At 40.4% G+C, this 24,345-nt stretch overlaps 1 protein-coding gene across 1 annotated transcript; it reads right to left on the bottom strand.

The window, feature by feature from the left end:
• Nucleotides 1-2,182: 2,182 nt before the first annotated feature.
• On the bottom strand, nt 2,183-18,918 carry LOC115801070 (pyridoxal kinase-like). The gene is made up of 12 exons (XM_030758772.1): nt 18,861-18,918; nt 18,645-18,735; nt 17,492-17,546; nt 10,991-11,095; nt 10,135-10,218; nt 10,011-10,045; nt 9,737-9,822; nt 9,533-9,578; nt 9,321-9,432; nt 5,035-5,171; nt 4,856-4,922; nt 2,183-4,681 (listed from the first exon to the last, which is right to left on the bottom strand). The coding sequence occupies exons 2-12, from the start codon at nt 18,723-18,725 to the stop codon at nt 4,554-4,556; spliced, it is 936 nt and encodes a 311-aa protein (XP_030614632.1). The 5' UTR covers nt 18,726-18,735; nt 18,861-18,918; the 3' UTR covers nt 2,183-4,553.
• Between the last annotated feature and the right edge of the window lie 5,427 nt (nt 18,919-24,345).

The raw sequence follows: 24,345 nt of genomic DNA, 5'->3' as shown, positions 1-24,345 counted from the left end.
AGCACAATGCATTTAGGCATGTAGACAATGTCAAGATGAAATGCTTTAGTTCAAACTGAGCATCAGAATGGGGAAGGTGATTTAAGTGACTCTGAATGTGGCATGGTTGCTGGTGCCAGACGTGCTGGTCTGAGTATTTCAGAAACTGATGAGTTGCTATGATTTTCGCACACAACCATCTCTAGGTAATGGTCTGAAAAAGAGAAAACATCCATTGAGCAGCAGTTCCCCGGGCTAAAACACAATGCCTTGTTGATGAGAATGGCCAGACTTTCTCAAGCTGATAGGAAAACAACAGTAACTCAAATAACCACTCTTTACAACCAAGGTATGCAGAAGAGCATCTCCAAACACTCATCTCAAACTTTGAAGCAGATGGAGTACAGCAGCAGAAGACCACACCAGATGCCACTTCGCTCAGTTATGAACAGGAAACTGAGGCTAAATCCACACAAGCATTTGGACAAAAATTGGACAAAAGAAGATTGTAAAAATGTCACCTGGTCTGATGAGTCTCGATTTCTGCTGCAAACATTCAGATGGTCAGAATTTGGCAAAAACAACATGGATCCATCCTGCCTTGTACGAACAGTTGAGACGGGTGATCGCGTAATGGTGTGGGGATATTTTCTTGGCACACGTTGGGCCCCTTACTAAACGGACCATTGTTTAAATCCCACAGCCTACTATTTTACTGACCATGCCCACCCCTTTATGATCAGTGTGCCCGGCTTCTGATGGCTGCTTCCAGAAGGACCGCGCGCCATGTCACAAAGCTCAAATCATCTCAGACTGGTTTGTCAAACGTGTCACTCTGCACAGTCACTAGATCTAAATTCTATAGAGCACCTTTGGAATGGGAGATTTGCATCATGGATGTGCAGCTGACAAACCTGCACCAAATGTGTGACGCCATCAAGTCAACACGATGACAAAATCTCTGGGGAATATTTCCAGCATCTTACTAAATCTATGCCACAAAGTAAATGGGGTTACAAACCAGTAAGGTGTACCTAATAAACAGAGGTGGGAAGTAACGAAGTACAAATACTTCGTTACTGTACTTAAGTAGATTTTTCAGGTATCTGTACTTGACTTGAGTATTTATTTTTCTCAGTACTTTTTACTTTTACTCCCTACATTTTTACACAAGTATCTGTACTTTCTACTTCTTACATTTTCAAACAGACTTGTTACTTTTTAACACGTCAGAGAGAAGTTTGCATTTCCGGTCAGTGCGCTGTCAAACATCAAATGATCTGAGCCTAAACAGAGGAATAATATATAAGAGACAATTGTACTGGCGTGTTCTCCATCACCGGGGCTTATCGGGTACAAAGGGATTAAATACACAAACCCATATAACGTTTCTAAATGCTCGACAAATATCAGCAAACACACAAAGTGTGTGCAGTTTGTCACAGTGTGTCTGCTAGCTAAAAGAAGAGCTGCTGTATTTCAGGGAGAGCAAAGAGAGAGAAGTTCACTCAGAGATGGAGAAAGAGGACAGGAGAGGAAGAGAGAGCAGCAGGTCAGCTGATCACAGCCTGCACACCAACATCATTTACTGCAGCTCACAATAGAAAGCTGTGATTCTTCTCCCCATGCAGAGCCACTACAGCTGATCTTAGGGTTCCTCCACCTTCTGAATCCCACTGTAACCCCTGAGTATCCTCATGTTGGAGTTTAGGTGGAGGCACAGTCACCCTCTACTATGGAGGACACAGAGAATAGAGCTGTGTTTAAATTCCCTTTCACAGTTTGTGTCCTACAGAACAGATTCAAGCTGAGTGCATTCATTAGGATCAAAATTTAGATTGGAATAACATTTGTATTCTCATGTATTATTTTATATTATTACAATAATATATAATGAGGTTCAGTTAGCTTTACAGAAAAATAGCAGGTTGAAATGTCCTCCAAAGAGCTACTTTTACTTTCTTACTTTCAGTACATTTCAGAGCCTGTACTTTTTTACTTTTACTTAAGTAAAGAAGTTGAACCAGTACTTCGACTTTTACCAAAGTAGTTTTTAACACTAGTACTTGTACTTCTACTTAAATACAGAATGTCAGTACTTTTGCCACCTCTGCTAATAAAGTGATAGAATCTATAATGCCCTTACAAGATTTAGCTTGAAACCCAACAAACAAAGAAATAAATACAAATAAATGCTGCACAGTTTCAGTAAAAAGATTATTTTTTAATTCTTTATATGTTGCTCTATAACAGAGCAGCAGATCAAGGTCTGGCACTTGACTTTCTAGCATTATGTGCGAGGATCAGCTAAAAGCACACAAAAACATTCACAACCACTGTTTTGCTTTCCTAACCTTGTTAAGGCTACAGTACAACGTGGTTTCTTATAGACACTCTTTTCTTGAGATATGACAACAGTCATAAATGAAAACAATGACTATTAGTAAATATATTAAAGATCATCTGTGCAAATACCTCAATTTGAGATGCTTAAGACATGAATCTAACATGTTACACACCTGCTAGAAAGCACTGCATAATTAAAAAAAAGGTGACAAAGAGAATTTTTTAAGAAAATTGATTATAAGAACATTTTTGACATCAGCTATTATGATTATCATTAGTCACAATTTGTCTAAAATAAAAGAGTTGAAACAAAATAATGAGACTACAAACTACAATAACATATTTCAGCGCTTAAAATGCATCCACTCAATCTACAACATAGCAGCAATTTAAGTGAAGTGCATTTTAAGCACATCCCATGCATTCTTAACACTTTAAAATCATTTTATAGTGGCCTAATCCAGCCCGTTTTAAGGTTATCACAGATAGTGTACTGCTGTGGTTACAATGCCTTCTGTGTGGCTTTCTTGAAGTACACGTGTCCTGATGTTCTAGAATCAAAACAAGTAGGTGAATGGTCATGCATAAAACACTGGCTTGTGCGTTTTCTGTTCAGCTTAATAAATTAAGTCTCACAATCTTGAAATGATCCTTTAAAATAAATATGAGCCCCTTTCAGACATGCCCGTCTTTCCATTAATCTGGCAGCAACAGCTTCATGGCTAAACAGGCATGCCTTTCTACATTTGCCTATTTTGATATTGGTTGTCGTCTCTCTATGCATTTTTTTCTCTTAGGAAGAAACTTGTGAGGGGAAAGCTGGGATTTTTTTTTCTCTCTAAAATATTTCCAATTGCTCAAAGTCACTGAGTTCCTCTGTATAATTTTGTAGGGTAAATGGACTGATTCTTAGTGCTTTTCTACTCTACTAGCACTTTATACAATATGCCTCATTCACCCATTCACACCTATTTATACAAGCACTTCTTTCTACGCCTAAGTACTTTCTATCTAACATTTACACTCTGACAAACGCACCAGAGATCAACTTGGGGTTCAGTATCCTGCCCAAGGATACTTTGGCATGCAGACCGGAGCTGCCAAGGATCAAACCACCGACCTTCCTGAGCCACAGCCACCCAGGGTCTAAACCTTACAGAGTGCCCTGAGATGACTGTTGCTGCTATATGAATATCTGTGATTTTTCATGTAAAAACTGCATCAGTTACCTTAAGTAAACATTTATAAATCACTTTGAACATGGCACAGTTATGAGTGCCAACGCTCAGCTGTTTGTATTCGGGGAGAAAGGGGAGGTCAAAGGGCTGATATAGTAAAGTCACTGAACAAGTGTGTGAAGTTTGATGGGCCTAGCTTGAACTGTATCTATGGTGTGAATTTGAACATTGTAGGTGAGCTCATTCTCAAGTTATTGCGTTCACAAGATTTTCTTAAACTTGACCTCTGACCTTTATCTTGAGGTCAAGGCCACCAAAATTCAACCTTGTGCGAGGTTTTGAGTAGATGCAATATGGCGTGAATATGAACATCCTAGGGGTCAAATTGTTCGCATTATGGGCAACGTTAAAGTTTTTGTGGAACAGCTGATGCAGATGCCAAGGCTACGACAATACCTCGACTTTTGTCATCGAAGCAGCTGAGCTAAAAAGCAGTAACGTGTGACATAATATTGTATCTAATCAACTGTTTTTAATTTGCAATAAGATTAAAACATTCCCCTGTAGAGAGAGAGAGATCTCTTTCATGTGCAGGAGGGGCAGGGTGAAGCTCTCTCACCAATGCACACACACACACAGACACACAAATATAGCGCTCCTTCCACAGCTGTGTCTACCACGCAAGTAAGTCTGAATGAAATTGTTAGGGACATTAAATTGCCTGAATGTTACCGTGCCATCAGCTGACAGACTGATGAAGCCAGTAATGTTCATGCATCCCATGTCTGAAAGGGCTATGATTGGCTGATGTCCTGCTTTGTTTTGAATCAAGGGCACATTTTGTCTTACTATCTACAGTACAGACACATATGGCAGTTATTCCAGTGTGTCCGTGAGCAGAACATACATAAAAATTCTCCCGACCACTCATGAAAAAATAAAGATAGTAGTATCCTCTCAGAGATTCTGTAAGGCAGAGACACGTGACAGTCTTTGATGTCAAACTCATCTATGTGTCTGGTAGACCGGTCACAGAAAACGTTACAGTGTTTAGTGTGAAGACTTTTGTAAAAGCTTGGCTTCTACTACAATGGCAGGATTCTCGATGTCCGCTTTGCTCTGAACCATCCTCAGCTCCAGTTGTGCGGGGGTGGGTCTTTTCCCAGGGCCAGCCATTTCTGAAAAAAAAAAAGTTGAAGAAATTGGGAAAAAAAAAATAAGGGAGGAGAACACAACACAGGTTTTTGGACTGTGGTGTACTCATCGAATAAGAACTCAGGATAATTCCTGGATCAGTTATGTGCAGTCACGAGGCTAAGAGTCACTGGACACACACACACACACGACCCTACCACTGGCATAGGTAATGGTCCTCTTAATGACATGGTGCATGACAGAAACAGTCTTCTCACAGGCAGTCTGTTAAAAAGGAAGACTAGTTTAGCTATGATTCATTCACTGAGCAAGGTGACAACATATCTGGATATAGCTGCACACTGGATTTAACCGAAAACACTTGTGTATTACTGACCTTCAGGTCCTTGGGGTGATGATGAGTCCAGGCTAACATCATAGCAGCAAACAGGTCTCCTGTTCCCACAAATACAGCATCGATTTTGGGGATGTCCATGCAGATTTTCTGATCTGTGTTGGTCCCATCTGGTTTCTCTGAAGAGAGGAGGACAAATAGAGTTGTGACAGTTAAAAATGACAGGGACAACAGATATAGGTGCCCTGCACAATATTTGTATTCATTGCTTTTTTCATGCGTGTAATCCTAACTGCATAAGTTACCCTACTGACCCTAATAGAGAACCCCATCAACATCATTACCTCCACCATGGAGGTTATGTTTTTGGTAGTGTTTGGGTGCATGCATGACATTCTGTTTGTAAACATGATCGAAAAGTTTTCAATGAATTCTGTGGAGCAGAGTCATGTTAACAATCCATTAAAACTAGTGTTGTAGTACTCGAGATCGGTCTTGGTCTCGAGACCGGTCTCGAGACCGCTTTTTGATGGTCTCGGTCTTGTCATGGACTCGACCGCATTTGGTCTCGGTCTTGTCATGGACTCGGACCTTGCGGACTCGGGATTTTATTTCAAGACCAGTCAAGACCACAGCTGTGGAAATATCACTAAATTGCCAGAATACTGTCCAATTTATTTGTTAACATCTTTGCTTTTATTGGATGCAAAACGTTCTGATTCAAATCCAACAAAGATTGCGCTCCTCTGCCTCTCAAAGGAGCGCACCTCACAGACTCCGCCCCAGCTAGGTCGCTGCTATTATCGCTGCTTACGCCTGTATCATTTCACCGCAGTTTGCAATCTACCACAGAGCACGGACAGTTTCATTCACAGTGTGTACGTTTGATCTCACTATGGTAACGCGTGTGCTGCATAAATCGAAATAACAACCGGCATGAACACGAAGAGAAGTAAGAGGGAAAATGACGATCAAAGGAAAATTTCAGGCTTCCGATTCAACAAAAAAAACCCAGCATGAAAGGTAAATACCAACCTTCATGTATTTTGATACACAAACTAAAAATTTAATGCAAGTTTTAGGGCTGCAACGATTCTTGGAATAATGCAATTCGATTATTAAAAATCCTCGACACAAATTTGTTGCTTTGATGTTTGGTTTCAGCTCTGCAGCTCAGGTGTCTCCGTGTAAGCGGAGCATTTCCAAAAAAACCAAAAACGAGCCTTTAACACGAGTGGATCGCTGAGATGTTTTTTCACGCCCCCACTTCTCTGTGCTGTGAGTGCGCATGTTTGAATGTGCGCGTGTTGTGCAGAGGATGTCAGCTGTTATTTTTTTCTTTACGTCAGCTGTAGCCACCAGAACAGATCTATAACCACAGTGTACTGGGGAAAGGGGGGCTGCCATTAGCACTAGCAATCGTTCGGTGCCCCCCCACCCCCTTCAGTACAGAGGGGATCCGTCAAAATGTTTTTAACAACCACCTGATCAGCAACATGAAGAACAGAGAACTTTGTAGCTGCTCCATCCACCCTGTTTGTTTCACACAGAGAAACATCTGCAGTACGGAAGTTAAAATATGCTGATGAATTGTTAAAATGAAAAATTATTTCTTATCCAATTACTTGATTAACTGACGGAGTAATCAACTGAATACTTGTTTACTAAAATAATTGATAGTTGCAGCCCTACTTGTATTCAGAAAGCCATAGTCAAACATTAGTTTTCAGCACCCGTAGAGCTATGAGAGGCCTTCAAGAATAAAATACTACAGTTCCCAGCAAGATGATGTCACTTCCTATTGTTGCATTAAAACGTGATAGTTTATGCTCACAATATGGTGGCTGATATTCAAATGTAGGAAATGCTATTAGCAGCCGAGGAATCTGGATTATGTTTTTGTTGTGTATGTTTTTATGTGATTTCTGCAAACACAGTGGAAGGAAACGGCACTCTGGGACACATTAAATGCGTGATGTATAAATGTAACTTTTCTGGATTATATGCAAAAATGATCATTCTATCAATCTAATAAGGCCTGATTTAGAGTTCTGCATTGATCCTTTGTGTATAACTGAAAATCCTCTCTGAAGCAAACCTGACATGCACCTCGAGAAATGTAACTACACGTCCAAAAAAACTGATTACTGCTTTCTGGTTATGTCTTAGGCCCCATCACTCAATTAACAAGTGGGAGCGGCATTTAGTGGTTAGTATTAGCTTACTAATTAGCATTAGCATTAGTGCTGGGGTGAGAAATATTTCTTGCTAGAACCCGGAAGTTACCATGGCCACCACCAATGGTAACAGCAGAGAAGTAAGTAAGTTGTTTCTCCGCCATCAGTACATTGAGCTAGTGGTGGGCAGATTGATCCTGATATCGATAATATGGATGCCAACGTTGGTATTGGTATTGATCAATATCAGTGTGATGAGATCGATACTTTGGCTTCAGTTTCTCTCCTGTATGCAGTGCTGCAGTTTCATCAAAGATGCGAGCTGACTGTCTAAGTGTCGCTCCTGTCACAGCACAGAGCACTTTGCTCCTCCCCTCCCCATAGTGTTTTGTTATACTGTCATGTGATGCATAACATATTTTATTTAGGAAAAAAAAGGATTTTGCTATGAAACATTTAAATCAAATTTAAATTTGTAGAAAATTAGTGAATGAAGGAACATTTTTTATTAAATTTTTTTATTATACTTTCTGAAAAATCTACCTGGAAAAAAGTTTGCATTTGTTCTTGAGTGATGATTTTGTACACTTAATTTATAAAAAAAATCCAGACATCAATTTATGGGGAAAATTGTTTTGTTCTATTGTTTCAGAACAATAACTTTTATTTTGATAAAGTATTTTCTACTTACATATAAACTTTGCCCAATTCTATCCTGGGTTTTAACTAATTAATGATCCAAAGGAAAAAAATCTCAAACCAGTTAAACTTCATGGAAATTCTTCATAATTATTAAAAAGTATTGGTATCAGTGTCGGTGATAATGGCCCTGTGTTTACTTTACATAGGATCGATACCAAATTATGAAGTGTTGCACACAACTACACTGAGCAGCATACACCAGGAGTGATTGACAGTGCTAAGACCCTCCTCCTGGCTCTGACTGGTTGTTTTTGACTGGGAGCGGTTCAGGAAGGAGGTGGATGAGCTCCATTTTTTTCGCAGATTATCGGTCTCATACTGTCTGACATGGTGACAGTTTTAACAAATATGTAAAAACCAGATTTTTTATAAAAGTTACATCCTGCAGCTTTAATCTGTATAAGATTAAAGGCTTTAGTTCTTACTGTTGATGAGTGTTTGCCATTTTTTCAGTTTTACACATTTAGCTATGTGGTTTTGAAAAAGCACCCATTTTTACAAAGGTTGTAGGTTTAAAAACAACACAACTTTATGCATAGTTTATGAAAGGCAGAGAAAAGTTAAGACTATTGTGATGAACTATGAATAATTGTTTTACATTCTGTGATAAATGATGGAAGTCACCCAGGAGTATTAAATAAAGATGGTTATATTTATTTGAGCTGTGAGTGTTTAATATCAGGATGATTTTATGGGAATGTGGATCTTTCAGATCAATTTGAGAAGTGATTTTGATCATGTTTCACATTTTATTGTGTCATGTAGTGTCAGGCACTGGTCTTGGTCTTGTCTCGGTCTCGCCCCCCCTCGGTCTTGGTCTCGACTGGTCTCGGACCCTAAAAGTCTTGGTCTTGTCTCGGTCTCGATACCCTCTGGTCTTGGTCTTGTCTCGGTCTTGGGTTAGGTGGTCTTGACTACAACACTAATTAAAACTGGCTTCCATCCACCAAAGTCAACTTAAAGATTTATTAGTCAAAAATTGACAAAAAACCTTTCAACTTAGAAACTATGATTCTTACAAGTGTGGTGTGTACTGCCAAGATATTGAAAGTACCATATAAAGATTCTAAATGTCATGTCACATTTGACCTCTGACCTCTCCTTCAAGGTCAAAACACTGATCTGAAGGCCAAGGTGATAATAATGTTATACGGAATTATTTAAAACTATGTTTCTTACTGCAACTGTTTGTACTGACAACATACTGTAGGCATATAGGGAATGATGTATGAGGATTCTAATTATCATGTTACTTTAGACCTTGGACCTCGTCTTCAAGGTCAAATAAGGTCAGACTTTCAGAAAATATGTCTTTTATCTCTAAAACTCTGCTAAAATTCTACTGCCTTTGTATTTGCAACATTTAATTTAGGAAATGATGCTGGCATATGGGGATTCTAAATATCACATTATAGTTTGCATTTTGACAAAGTCAGCCAGATACTTTACTTATTTTTTGGCTTCCAAGAGCCACCAGGAACTGGTCCCCCTGTTTCGATGGAAGGTCTGTACTAGTGAGGACCACAGTCTCTGGACCCATTTTATGAAGCAAGTCCATCACCTGGAGAATAGATAAAATCCCATTTTCTCAAGCTTTGTCGTTTCTGATGCCGCAAATTAAATCCAAATACGGCCAAAAAGAAAATGTTTCTGATGTTCACCTCAATAGCATCTTCCTCTGTGTTAATTTTCCTCCCTGTTAAGAGCCTAAGAAAAAACACAAAAAAGGAACAATACCATTTTGCACCAACCCTTAATTAGTTTTACAGAGTATCTTTCAAGGACTTGTAAAAAAATATATATATATATGCTGAGATTATTATTCTTTTTTAATTCTTCTTTGTAACTGTATGAAATGCACTCACTGTGCTTCAAATTGGTTGGGAGTGAGGATGTCAGCCAAAGGCACTACTTTGTCCTTGTAGACTGGCAGAAGGTTCTCTGGAACATACTGAAACAAGCAATACAAAGAGCTGATCTCCAAAAGCCTCAGCCTCCTTACATGTGACAAATGCAAACTGTTAAACTGTCCAAAATGACATTTTGTTACAATTCTTTTAGTGAGCTTCAAAAGCACTAAAAGAGCACAGCATTGTTCATTAAACTGTTAGAAGCTGTACAGTATGACTAATTGCTTACCATAGCACCCTGGTCTCCCATAACAGGATCACAAACTGCAAAGAAGAAATTAAAAATAAGATTTAAGGGGCAAAAAAGTTTTATGGTTCACTTTTTAAAATGGAAAACCCAATCTGCCACTCACCGTACACCAAGCTGGGATTGGCCTTCTTCAGCTCCTTAATAATATCAACCACTGTCTCCAGAAAGGAGATGTCCCTGCTGTACCCTTTGGGGAGAAATTTTGGGATAACATGACAATGGCTTTTGGGAAAACCTGAACCAGTGTTGCTACACATTGAGTTCACTGTGGAGTTTAGCAGTTTCTAGTTTCTGAGCTTCCTACAGCCTGGTATACAGTATGAGATTTTTGGCCCTCAGTCACACAGACCTAGAGACCTGCTGGCAACCAACTGGCAACCACCAGTTATGAGGGGGAAATGCGTATTCCCCATCTGGTTGCTGGCAGTCGCTGTGTAAATGATTGCTAAAGTCGCAGTCACACAGGTGTAAAAACCAGTCAGTGACCATGTGGTAGCTGCTGGTCACTAGGGAGAAGTGTGTATTTCACAACTGGCTGGCGAGTAGTTGAAGTCAGTCACTAGGGTTCACGGTTTTGCACCAAAAACCTATTTGTGATTTCTTTGGTCACTAGCAGACTGCCGCAGTTGTCAATAGTTTGCATGTTCTGATCAATGTAACAATAGCAACTGTTTAGTAAAAAAGCAAACAAACCAAACTCGATCTGAACCGATGGAGGCAAAATGTATAAAACTAAATGTTGGAGATTCCAATAACAATCCAGTTGGGTTATGTCAGTATAAGCTCATTTGTGTGAGTCCTCCTGTTGCTATTATGGCAAATAGCAGGGGAATTACAGCTGTCTTATGATTCAGTCAATATTATCAATCATACAGCCTAGATGCATCAAACTCCTACCCAAGCTTATTAGGTCAATGAGGCCTACAATAGATTTACAGGACTGCTGTGCTTAGGCTCACCTGTGAGGATGTAGTCATAGTGGTTCACATTGTTGAGTTTAATGCCATCATAGAGCACATTCAGCTCCTCTGCTGTCAGTACTTGCCCCTTCCAGTGGGCGTAGCCTGGGTGGATAAAAAAAAAAACAAAACAAAAAGGGCAAATGAAATTTTCCAGTTCTTAATGCTGATTGGATTTGATTAATTCCTATTTCAAAGATGTTTTGTGCCAAAGTCTAAAGCTATGAATTTAGACCTTTTGAGGATAAATGAGGGAGGACGACACAAACATTTGAACTACTTAACCCAATAGAAGCACTCACATATTGCATTAGCTCGGCTGTGTATAAATCAACTTAGTAAACACTGCCATCCTTGCTCTGTCTTTCCACTGACCTAATTCCCTCTGCTGAGGTCCCTCTCCCCTTTGTGCTTAGCAGGGCCTCCACAGCAAGTGAATGGGAAGCTTGTATCCTGACTGCCAGCTCTCTCCTTTCTTTGTCCCTCTTTCACCAATAAACTAGAACAACCCTCAAAAGCTGTTCTGACTGCAAATGACTGGACACACAATGGATACACAAACACGTCTGTATACTGGAGGGGGGGAAAGAAGAGTTCACGTGGAGTCCAAACTTGAACACGAGCCAGTAAGTTAGCAGAAAGGATTTAAGAAAGTTCAGGGTAAAGTAGACGCTTGTACTGTGGTTTGGGGGAGACATTTCTGAATTTTTAATGTTTAAGAATACCAGAATAAACTAGACGAAGGGTCACATTCACAGTATAATCGAATGTTCAAAACACACCGGGTTCCTATTTGTATCGGTTCAAGTGATTTCCGTGTAAGCCTTCTGCTCCTGTGGAGAAAAGCGCATTCTTCTCATACTTCAACACATGAACCCCAAGTAATAATCCTATCATCTCTGCAGGTGTGTTGATTAGAGCAACCAGATATCAACAAACTAAATGTGGGGCAAAGGGTAAGTCTGTATGGGGTAATGCTGAGAGGAAAACTGAAACCTTGGGGCATTTAAACTTAAAAAAAAAAAAACTATGCCAGTTAGAAGTTTGGCAACTTCCCTGACTTGCTGCAATAAAATGCGTCTGTCATCATAAACTCGTGTCTCAATTAACAGGTTTAATAACTGTTAAATTGTCTTCAATCTCCTTCTGAGCCACGCGATTCACGTGAGACTCACATGTACTGAGTGAACTCAAGTCATATTTTGCCCCATGCATAATTGAAATGAACTTGCATAACCTCTCCGAGCATCGCCTTCCAGCTGGTTTCCTGGCCTTTTTCTGCATTTCCTTTGCTTTGAGATAGCTGCCATTGTAATCTGCTGAAGTCTGCACAGCTCGTGACTTCATGGCTACTCCTGATTTAGCGTACCTTTGGCGTCAGAAGACGGCGATGGGTTTTGCTGCTTTCTTGACAGTCAAGTCTCTGGAGCTTGAAAAAGGCGACTGGACTTCTTTTTGTTTCTTGAAGACGTTTCACCTCTCATCCGAAAGGCTTCTTCAGTTCTCAACCAAATGGTGGAGAGACCCAGGTATTTAAACCCCTGTGGGCATAGTCCCCTGGAGGTGGTTATGACCCTCTATTGATCATGTGCGTGAACACATGTGCCCAGGTGTGAAGGGGGCGTGGGTCATATTTAATCAGTGGTTTCAGTTGAAACCAATTTAGGACTCCGCTCCATTGTTTCCTGTGGCCTATTGAGGTCACTGGAACAAAGGTGTGAATGGGGGTTGAGACGTCTGGGAAGGGAGCTCAGGACAGCACTGTAAGCGGGGGAAAGTTGGTGACGTAATCCACCTCCTCTGTTCAATGATGGTTGTTCACAGTGGACATAGATGGCTTCTTTCACTCCTCTTTCAAACCATCTGTTTTCCCTGTCCAAAATGTGAACATTGGCATCCTCAAAAGAGTGCCCTTTTTCCTTCAGATGCAGATGTACTGCTGAATCTTGTCCTGTCGAGGTGGCTCTTCTATGTTGTGCCATTCGTTTGTGAAGAGGCTGTTTGGTTTCACCAATGTAGAGGTCCGAGCACTCTTCACTGCACTGAACAGCATACACTACATCGCTGATCTTGGGTTTGGCGGGTTTGTCCTTGGGATGAACCAGTTTTTGTCTTAGGGTGTGACTTGGTTTGAAGTATACTGAGATGTCATGCTTGGAGAAAATTCTTCTGAGTTTCTCTGACAAGCCCGACACATATGGGATGACAATGTTGTTCCTCTTGTCCTTCCTATTCTCTGTAGTTTGTGTTTGGCCTTCATTCCTGTGCATCTTAGCTGATTTGATGAAGGCCCAGTTGGGGTAACCGCATGTTTTGAGGGCTTTCTTAATGTGTGTGTGTTCCTTATGCTTCCCTTCTGCCTTAGAGGGAACACTTTCCGCACGGTGTTGTAGGGTCCTGATCACCCCAAGTTTGTGTTCCAGAGGGTGGTGGGAGTCAAAGAGGAGATACTGGTCTGTGTGTGTGGGCTTCCGGTAAACTTCAATGTTGAGGCTTCCATCTTCCTCGATAAGCACCGCACAGTCCAGGAATGGTAACTTGTTATCTCTGGTGTCCTCCCTGGTAAAACGTATGTATTTATCCACTGAGTTGATGTGATGAGTGAAGGCTTCTACTTCATGGGTTTTGATTTTGACCCAGGTGTCATCTACATATCTGTACCAGTGGCTAGGTGCCATCCCTTTGAAAGAACCAAGAGCTTTACTTTCCACTTCCTCCATGTAAAGGTTGGCTACAATGGGAGACACTGGGGAGCCCATGGCACATCCATGCTTCTGTCTGTAGAATCCATCATTGTATTTAAAATATGTTGTGGTAAGGCAGAGATCTAAAAGTGCACAAATCTGATCTGGGGTGAGGCTGGTTCTGTTCAGTAAGGAATCGTCTTCCTGTAGTCGTCTTCTGACGGTCTCCTTTTTAGACACTTAGGCACTTTAGGCACTTTTAGATCTCTGCCTTACCACAACATATTTTAAATACAATGATGGATTCTACAGACAGAAGCATGGATGTGCCATGGGCTCCCCAGTGTCTCCCATTGTAGCCAACCTTTACATGGAGGAAGTGGAAAGTAAAGCTCTTGGTTCTTTCAAAGGGATGGCACCTAGCCACTGGTACAGATATGTAGATGACACCTGGGTCAAAATCAAAACCCATGAAGTAGAAGCCTTCACTCGTCACATCAACTCAGTGGATAAATACATACGTTTTACCAGGGAGGACACCAGAGATAACAAGTTACCATTCCTGGACTGTGCGGTGCTTATCGAGGAAGATGGAAGCCTCAACATTGAAGTTTACCGGAAGCCCACACACACAGACCAGTATCTCCTCTTTGACTCCCACCACCCTCTGGAACACAAACTTGGGGTGATCAGGACCCTACAACACCGTGCGGAAAGTGTTCCCTCTAAGGCAGAAGGGAAGCATAAGGAACACACACACATTAAGAAAGCCCTCAAAACATGCGGTTACCCCAACTGGGCCTTCATCAAATCAGCTAAGATGCACAGGAATGAAGGCCAAACACAAACTACAGAGAATAGGAAGGACAAGAGGAACAACATTGTCATCCCATATGTGTCGGGCTTGTCAGAGAAACTCAGAAGAATTTTCTCCAAGCATGACATCTCAGTATACTTCAAACCAAGTCACACCCTAAGACAAAAACTGGTTCATCCCAAGGACAAACCCGCCAAACCCAAGATCAGCGATGTAGTGTATGCTGTTCAGTGCAGTGAAGAGTGCTCGGACCTCTACATTGGTGAAACCAAACAGCCTCTTCACAAACGAATGGCACAACATAGAAGAGCCACCTCGACAGGACAAGATTCAGCAGTACATCTGCATCTGAAGGAAAAAGGGCACTCTTTTGAGGATGCCAATGTTCACATTTTGGACAGGGAATACAGATGGTTTGAAAGAGGAGTGAAAGAAGCCATCTATGTCCACTGTGAACAACCATCATTGAACAGAGGAGGTGGATTACGTCACCAACTTTCCCCCGCTTACAGTGCTGTCCTGAGCTCCCTTCCCAGACGTCTCAACCCCCATTCACACCTTTGTTCCAGTGACCTCAATAGGCCACAGGAAACAATGGAGCGGAGTCCTAAATTGGTTTCAACTGAAACCACTGATTAAATATGACCCACGCCCCCTTCACACCTGGGCACATGTGTTCACGCACATGATCAATAGAGGGTCATAACCACCTCCAGGGGACTATGCCCACAGGGGTTTAAATACCTGGGTCTCTCCACCATTTGGTTGAGAACTGAAGAAGCCTTTCGGATGAGAGGTGAAACGTCTTCAAGAAACAAAAAGAAGTCCAGTCGCCTTTTTCAAGCTCCAGAGACTACTATGACCTGGATGACTGAGAATCTACACAGACATACTTGACAGTCAAGTGTTTGTCCTGCAGTTGCATCTTCACTGACTGATTGGGTGACTATCACATTTTGTTTTGGTTCAAAAAACAAGTTTTAAATGTTTTTGATCAGTCAGTGGAAGGAAACATTTTTTCATCCACGTGTTTAGAGGAGTCTTTGTTGATTCCACAGATACTCTTTGAACAACAACACATTCTGACCTATGCCAAAGTCTTGAGACTTCCTTCATTTCTTTATATTATGCTAGGAAAATAGGAAATAAGTGCAGTAACCTATTGAAATATATGGTAAATGTACTGGTTCTTATATAGCGCTTTTCTACTCTATCTGAGCACTCAAAGTGCTTTATACAACACGTTTACATTCACCCATTCATATAAGCACTTTTATATGTAACTAAGCTAAGTGCTTTTATTGTCTAACATTCATACTCCAACGCTTGCGTCGGAGAGCAACGTGGGGTTCAGTATCTTGACCAAGGATACTTTGGCATCCAGCCCAGAGCAGCCAGGAATCGAACCACCAACCTTTCAATTATTAGGTGACCTGCTCTACCTCCTGAGCTACAGCCACAAATATATGCAAACATATATGAAAATACAGCACGGAAGGGAAAACCAGTCTGTACAGTTCTTACAAGCTTAAAAGCCAATATTTGGTATATTCTTCAACACAGCCTGAGGTCTCTGAGGCAGCTTTCTTGTCATTTCTTTAAGTTCTCCAGGAGTAGTTCTCCAGGCTTCTTGAAGGGAAAAAATGAAGCCGTTGTCAATCAGATGCTTTCTGATGGCACTTTTCTGTGTTCATAACGTGACTTTCAGGACTGACACTTCTTTATTCCTCCATTTGTCCAGTTTCCTCAAATTTTTTAAGGACACACGCCACACACCATGCTGAGATATGCCAAGACTTCAGCTGATGGCTCTTTGGGAATCACCTTGTTGGTGTAAAAATACTATTTTATGTCAAAATGTGTTATCTTTGGCATTTTTTATAGATTCAAGAAAAGAAATGGGAAGAAATTATGTGTTTTTGTGATGGGCTGCTAGTAACAATTTGCTTACAGATGGTCACTTTTTATGCTTGAACGAGTGCGTTTCCACTACAGTTTGTGTAAAAAAAAAGACATTTTAAAAAGGTACAGTTGGTAATTTTTTGAGGTTATTTAACAGATAAAGCTTACTTTGGGGATCCTTTTACTTCACCGAACAGTCTGCATTTTGTCTCTGCACTTGAATCTCAAGCCTAAACAGTAATAAATATTTAATCTATTGTAACACTACATCTGCTGTATATGGTCATCTTTACAATGATCTTCTAGATAATTTTAAATAAACACATGCTCTGTAGGTATTTTGCTCACTTTCCATCCTGAATTTGTTTCAGTTATCTAAATATAACATTTTAAATACCCTGTGATAATGTTAAGTTTGTCTGGACTAATGTACTTATTGTTGTTAGATCTACACACAATATACAGGCAAAGGATTTAAGCTGATTTAATAAAGCATTCCTATCATAGAGCGCTGCTCAGAGCCTAGACATAACTGACTCCTCTCAGCTGATGAACCTGAGGTGGTTTTCAGAAAAACATTATTTTCTCTAGTTAAACAGTACCTGAGTCTAGTCTAAACCTGACTGATGCCCAAAGTGGCTGCATTTCACTGAGTCACATACAGCAAGAATACAGAGTTCATCCAAAGGGTTCTGTACTAACAAGGCAAAGTACAGGGACACTGATAACTCCTCTGCACAGCCAGCTAAGGCGCCCCAATGCATGCATGCTAAGAATTCTTCTTGTAATCTTTTGTCCAACTAAAACAAGTTGCATGCAGCCTTAAACGCCCCCAAAATGTGCTAAATGCACATCTTTCCTTTTCATGTAACCAACCAAATAAGATAAGAACAGGCGATGAGTTTCCAGCCTGACAAAAGCTTTTAAGATATGATCTCCATATCCAACCCATGTAATACAGCAGAAGTGAGAAAAATTAATGGTTCAGCTCAGCAGCATAAAAATGTTGAGTTATTATACAAGTAGAAAAGGAGTCAATCGACTTTGTGAATATGAATGAAAAACACTCTGCTGCTCCATTAAAATCACTCAGCCAACCTGTGTGATTGGAGAACTGCACCGAGTTGATGGAGTCCACTTCAAAGCCCAGCACCTGGGAAGAGACATGAAGCAGCTGTTAAAACAGAGAACAATGGGCTCTGTATTACACTGTGTTTAGATGAATCACACTGCACTGCGGGAACAGCACGCTGAAGCTGAATCACTGTGAGGACTGCTCAGCATGCAGAGTTTCACCCACAGTTTCAGCTTTTCTACTTCTGACAGCTTGAATTGCATGATTAAGCCCACTTCACAAACTCACACATGGAAACAGCACTGTTGTATATTTTACTTTCTAAATGCTTTCTTCTGAACTTTATGAGCTCCTTCTGTGGACTGTCGACTCCAGTTATCAAACTTGTGTGAGATAAGTAGAACAATAAAGAAGCTTATAGATCATGCAACTGAGTTACCAGCCCATACCAATTCAAAATGCACTAATATAAGTGCCAAACACTGACATTAACCAATGGCAGTGGTCAGTGATTATGTTTCTTCTGATCAACTCTGCTTTAATTCCAAATAATTCCATTATACTTATCATTTCCATTAAACAAAAGGGGGATAAATAATAAAAAACTTAATTTAATTTCAAATATCAGTCTCGACCCAGAGTTTTGCCGTCACTGTGTCCCTTGTTATACTACACATAAATCTTCCCAGGATGTTGAATTAGATCAAAAATTATAAAAACAAATTGCATGCTATAATATAAAAACAGGTGTTACAGGTGGAAACAGTTGTACAGGAGCAAAAAAACAACTTGAAATTCGATGCAACAAGCAACAACACTGTAATACCTCCAACTTTTCAGGCTGTTTTGATCTGATTGATACCTGTCGCTGAGAATGAGTGACATAACAACAACAATGTTGAAATATTTAAGCTGATATTAAACAGTATGTTTTGTGGTACGTTCAGGTTTGCAGCCGTTAGGCTCAGGGGTTAAAGAGTGGGAAATGGAAAAAGGCCTGCGAGGTTTCTAAGAACAGATTACAACATATTATAAATCAGGAAGTGTCGCTGTGCACTCGGCAGGATTTTCTCTATTTTCTTTACGAGTCTGACACTGGCTTTCTACTATCCCCTCTTTAGACTGTACTGGGTTGTTTGAAACTACCACCGGAATGTCAGACCCAGTTGTTCTTACCTGCAGCGGGAATGCTGCCGATTTGTTCCCCACGTATCCCCTGACAACGTGACTCTGAATGGACAACACGCGACACTCCATTGTCACCTACCTGCGTTTAAAAAAAACACACCAAACTGATTCACTTTACCCTAAAACAGCATTAAAGATCAGTGCAGCCTGAAGCAAGCTGAAACGTAGCATGTGGAGAATAAGTCCAGCTATGAAGGACGGTACCGCTGCTGCTGAGAGTCACATTTACAGCTTGCTGTTCTTTTTTTTTTCCCTTCAGGCAGCTGTGAGGACTCCTAAAGTGGAGCATTCACAGGCTGTCAGGAAAGTGGGAAAAGCGGGTTGCAACCAGAAAAACGGGTTCACTTTGTTGATTGAGGCTTATTAAATTAATTAACGTGATTAATAAATAAACGAATGACCTAGGCATATATACATTTTGAAAGAAACGCAAAACACATTTAAGCTAAGGTTGATTGGGACATGTGACAAAGAGTAGTTTAATTTTCTCATGTTAACCCATATTTTTTATTGTAGAATGTATACTTTGGTAATAACTTTTGGTTTGAGTTATTATAGATAAACTAACCATATATCATTTATTTTGAATTTAAATTTTAGTTTAATATTTTATGGTTAAATTAGTGTTTTCCCACATTTAGTTTCTGCGTACCACTACTTTAATACACTGTAGCAGCGCACATCTGTGGAGTAGTACACGCTCTCAAACAGTACTGTGTCTTGCAGTGTATGGTATTATTCAGCTAGATGGATTTAAACTTGTGACTCAAGTGGAATAAATGTTTTGTTTATATTTCAACTGCAAAGCAGACTACTGTTGATGATTTCAACTGCACAAGCTACACTTGTAAGGCCCGACTGCCAGCTAGTGTTTTCTCCTGTAACAGGACACTATAACTATATGGGTATTATTCTGTCACCTTTACATAAGTATAAAAAGTTGGGTGTAGCTTCACAGGGGGCGACTCGCCTGGTTGCAGAAAAACTTCAGTTTATATTCAGAAATATATGGGAAATGATTATGAGTTTCTTTGTTCCTTAACTGAACTCGCCCGGCACACATTATGTAAGGACTGCACTCGCTTCCATTCATTCTTTTCACTCCCACATAGGGCGTTAGCTAGGGTGAGTTTGTTCTTTTTCTGAGTTTATTAAACCTTTTATCTTTAAGTTAATGACTTAACGTGCACCTTTCTCTTTCAGAGTTTAGCAGTCCATGTGTGTCTTCCTTTGTTAAGCTACCTTTGATGATCTGAAGTAAAATAAATCCACTGCAGAATCATTGATTGCTCTGGCCCATTCAAAATCAGAATCCTGGCACCTGGTGTGACCTCAGTTGGCTAAACATTTTATGAGCTCAGTAGCTCATTTCAGATCACGCTTAGTAAAACATGAAGCCCATTTTGTAAATTATGGTCATTCCAAGAGTCAGAAAGGAGGATAATCCAGGATTTGCTCATTGGCAATCATAGTTAGATCCACCATTGCATCCATTTTCAAAATATCAAGATGGTGAGGGCAAAAATGCTCAGGCTGACACTTCATTATGGGATTCTCTAACCAGTAGGTAATAGCATGTGGCTACATCCCTGTTTTATGGGATTTCTATGTTATGTCTATGGGTGGGTGGGGGATACATCAAACAGGAAGGTGAACCTTGAAAGACACAAGTGGAAGATATGAGCTAAAGACAGTGTTTGATAAAGTCATAAAACTGTCATTGCTAGAACACTGCATCCACCAGTGATGGAAAAATGAATGTGATCAACTTCTCCAACAAAACCAGTAAAAAAAACAAACAAAAAAAAAAACAGTACAAACTGTTAACATTATGTTTGGACTTTTGGAATTAGAGCTGAGTGCAGAAGTGAAGCTCTTCACTTACAGGTCAATCTACGTTCCTACCCACATGTATGGCCAGAAGCTCTGGGTATTGATGGAAAGAATGAGATCAGGGATACAAATGATGGTACTGAGCTTCCTCCAAAGGGCAACTGGGCTGTCCCTTTGAGATATGGTGAGGAATTTGGTAATTTGAGAGTGACAGCCACTACTCCTCCACATAAAAAGGAACAGTTGGTTTGAGTATCAGACTATGTCTCCTGGGCACCTCTTAAGTGAGATGTTCCAGGCCTATCAGGAGGATGCCCTGGGGAAGACACACTGGAGAGATTATCTCTCAGCTGCTTGGGAACACCTCAGTATTCCCACAGAGGAGATGGGGGAAGTGGCCAAGGAGAGGGAAACCCGGGCATCTCCACTTAGACTGCTGTGTTTGGCAGCTGTGTCTCTGCAACCAAGACTGGAATAAGCAGCAGAGGATGGATGGATGTTTTTAGTCTATCCCATTCACCTAAACTCTTTCTGAATAAATGAGACAGCATGATTCTGTGTGAAAGGCCTTGCTAATGGAAAAGAAAAAGTGTTGCATATGTTCTTTATACTCTGGATCAGTAATTTCCGAGCTCTTCATGTATACAGACTAATAATTAATCACAAAAACATTTATGGACAAGCGATTTTGTGGAGTGAAATACTGCTTCAGAGAATCAAGATCGATTGATGACCCAATAACCTCATACCTGGAGCTTCTAAAGTTCAAACTGGATCACTTCCCAGGTGGTTGTGGCTAATGTAATTATATGGTCTCCATTCTAGGTCATGACTTAGGACACATGACATGACACACCTAACAAAGGTAGGTACTTTAAACGGGCGGCTGTGCCATGACAGTATCAGCAACTCTCACTGTGGAGGGAGTTGTTGTGATGTGAGGAAGGTCAGCTTTATCTTGTACAGACTGTGGGCTGGTTATTAAACCTTGAAGTTTATCAGGAATGAACATTCAGTCTTTATTCCCTGTAATAAAACACTTCAGTATGAGTGTGGCGGGGAAAAAATATGTCAGTGATCAAATATCCTGTCCCAGTCACCCAAATACTACCGAAAATGTTGTTTCTGCAAAATGGTATGTCCCTGGAATATGATATAACCTTCACTCCACCAGACAATGGCAGAGAACGCTAAAACAAAAAAATGATACAATAACCCTTAATTTACCCAATAGGCTCCAATGATTCAGTCTAAAAAGAATCTGTTTTACACTGAACAAATGATAAAGGTCAAAGGTAACAACAACACAAGTCTACAATCTGATATACATATACATTAAATAATGCAAGCTACCAGTGTTTCAATGCTGTAAATGATGTCTTCTTTAACCCTTGAATTACTCTTATGATCTACAGCAGATTCCATTTAACTGAGTTGCTGAGTATTCTTGCAACCACCAGAGGGCGCAAGTCAAGCAGAGAGCTGTTTGGCGTTTAAATGAATGAACAAGAGCTATAACCTGAAAAAAAAATCACACAAGATGCAAAGCAGACTTGCACTATGCTGAAAGAGGAGACTTTAAGTAAATATATCGTAGTTTGAGTATATTACAAACGCAGCCACAGGGGAGTCACAGGAGAGTGCATTTCTAGTTATAGTCCCAAGCCCAGATAAAAGAGGAGGGCAGCTTCAGGAAAGGTATGCGGCATAAAATCTTTTCCAAATCAAATATGTGGATCAGAAATGATATGATCACATGTGACGACAGCTGACAGAAAAAGAGAGCAATGACATGAGGTAAAGACACGAGATTTACTCACTGAAATCAGACCTTATATAATCAAACAAGTCTCACCCTTTAAAGGGCTATGTGGCTTTTTGGTTTTTGGTGTGTCTTTGTCTATTAACTGATGTTCCGAAACTGTATGTCCACAGGTAGGACTCCATGTGATGATAACACACAAAGAAAGCACTTCATCAGCTTGCATGCTTGAATCACTGGCACACGGACTATATTGAATCAGGCCAGGCTTTTAATCTTTTTAAAATTGCCCCATTAAAAATGAATCACCTGAGGTCAGAAGAGGAGAGAATGGAGGTCTCAGTGAGGTGGGTGAGATCAGGAGGCAGCTGGAGGGTTCATCTGCACAGAGCACAAAGCACAGAGTCCCCGACATCTGGGCGAGGAGCACAGAAGCCAACAGAGAACAGCAGAACCAGGTGGATGAGCGGAAATTGTTAATAAAATGCACATGGAGCAGCGGCAGAGAGAAAGTTAGGATACAGCTGGTAATGTTTTTCATTGCAACAATTTTAAAGTCTAAACATATCTCTGAAATCTGATAGAAAAATAAGGACTGAAGATTTGAATTTAAGGATGAAAATCCTTGCCGGTGTCCAGCAGTTAATGAGTGGTTAGTGTGAAACTTCTAGTGAGAGAAAGGGCCTGCAGTGGCATGTAGTTATACACGTGGGTGATATCAGTGTGGCAATGAAGGTGTTCCTATGTTTGGAGAGAAAGGCATGAAGTTGCATGCTGTGTAAATAGTGGGGAGGTGGAGGAACTTTATGCCCTTTGAAGTAGAAAAAAATTGCAAAAATTCTCCATGCAAATAAGGTTTGCATGAAGATTTTTAGAAAATAAAAGTGCTTTAGTATTATTAGCAACATGTACTTAACAGCATTCTTCTTGGGTCTAGAAAAAAAGACTTATGAATGTTAAATACAGTGTTAGCCTAATATATACACTCAGCGACCATTTTATTAAATACACCTGCTCAGCTACTCGTTAAAGCAAATATTTAATCAATTACACACTTTATTGATCACAGAGGGAAATTCAAATGTCTGCTATTTGTATTGAAAAGCCTGATGGCTGTGGGCACAAATGATTTTCTGTATCTCTCTACAACAGCGAGAGGAGTCTCCCATTACTGATGTTTTTTTTTTTGTTTGTTTTTAAATGAAGTGGCCTGTGAGTGCAGGTTATCACAGATCTATAATTTACATTAATAGACACTGTTAATTAAAGTGGAGGAGAAGTCTATATAATATCAAAAGTTTATATCCAAAAGAGTGACTACAACGCGATAAATAACTAGTGACATTAGAAGAAGAAAACACACACGCACACAGCAGCAGCAGCGCAATGATGACAGCAGCTGCTGAAGTTCTTTAATTTGAGGTTGCGAAAAGAGGCCGTCACCTGGTCCAGGCAGACAGGACTCTGGCTGCGTTTCAGCTCCCCCTCACCTGTCTCTTACCTGTCGTCAGTCGTCACTCAGCGTGTCATGCTGGATATCCACGGCCACGGTTTCATAGCAAAACGTGATTTAGCCCCGAAAGAGCAAATTTGTACGTGTAATTCGACACATATTTTCCCGTTTGGTCGTTCATACATTTCAGTATATTTGCGCCTAAATTGGGGTCGCGTTAACCTGTCAAAGAAAACTGAACTGAATTTTAACCCAACGTTTCCTTTTTAAAAAAAAATCTAACCCAGTAGTTTTACTGTCTAAAAAAAAACCAAAACAAAACAAAACAAACAAACAAAAAAAAAACTGAGCAGTTTTTAATACCTAAACTCATATTTGTAATTATTTTTTACTGGCAACTAATATGCAGCCAAGAAGGAGACTTCCTTCCCACCTTCCCATGGAGGACTCGTAATTATTTACAAATGTAAATCATTTATTTGGCATTAATAGACGCGAAGATTAAAATTGTGTTCAGGGACACCAATCCAAACGTGGGAAATTCGTGTCCGCAAACACAAATCTATAGGCGCGCTGGCCAATATCCCTCCGCCGCGCTCAGCATTCACACGCACACACACACACATACACACAATACGCAA

The sequence above is a fragment of the Archocentrus centrarchus genome, chromosome 21 (assembly GCF_007364275.1).
Source record: "Archocentrus centrarchus isolate MPI-CPG fArcCen1 chromosome 21, fArcCen1, whole genome shotgun sequence".
NCBI lineage: Eukaryota > Metazoa > Chordata > Actinopteri > Cichliformes > Cichlidae > Archocentrus > Archocentrus centrarchus.
This window is presented reverse-complemented; position numbering and strand designations above follow the sequence as displayed.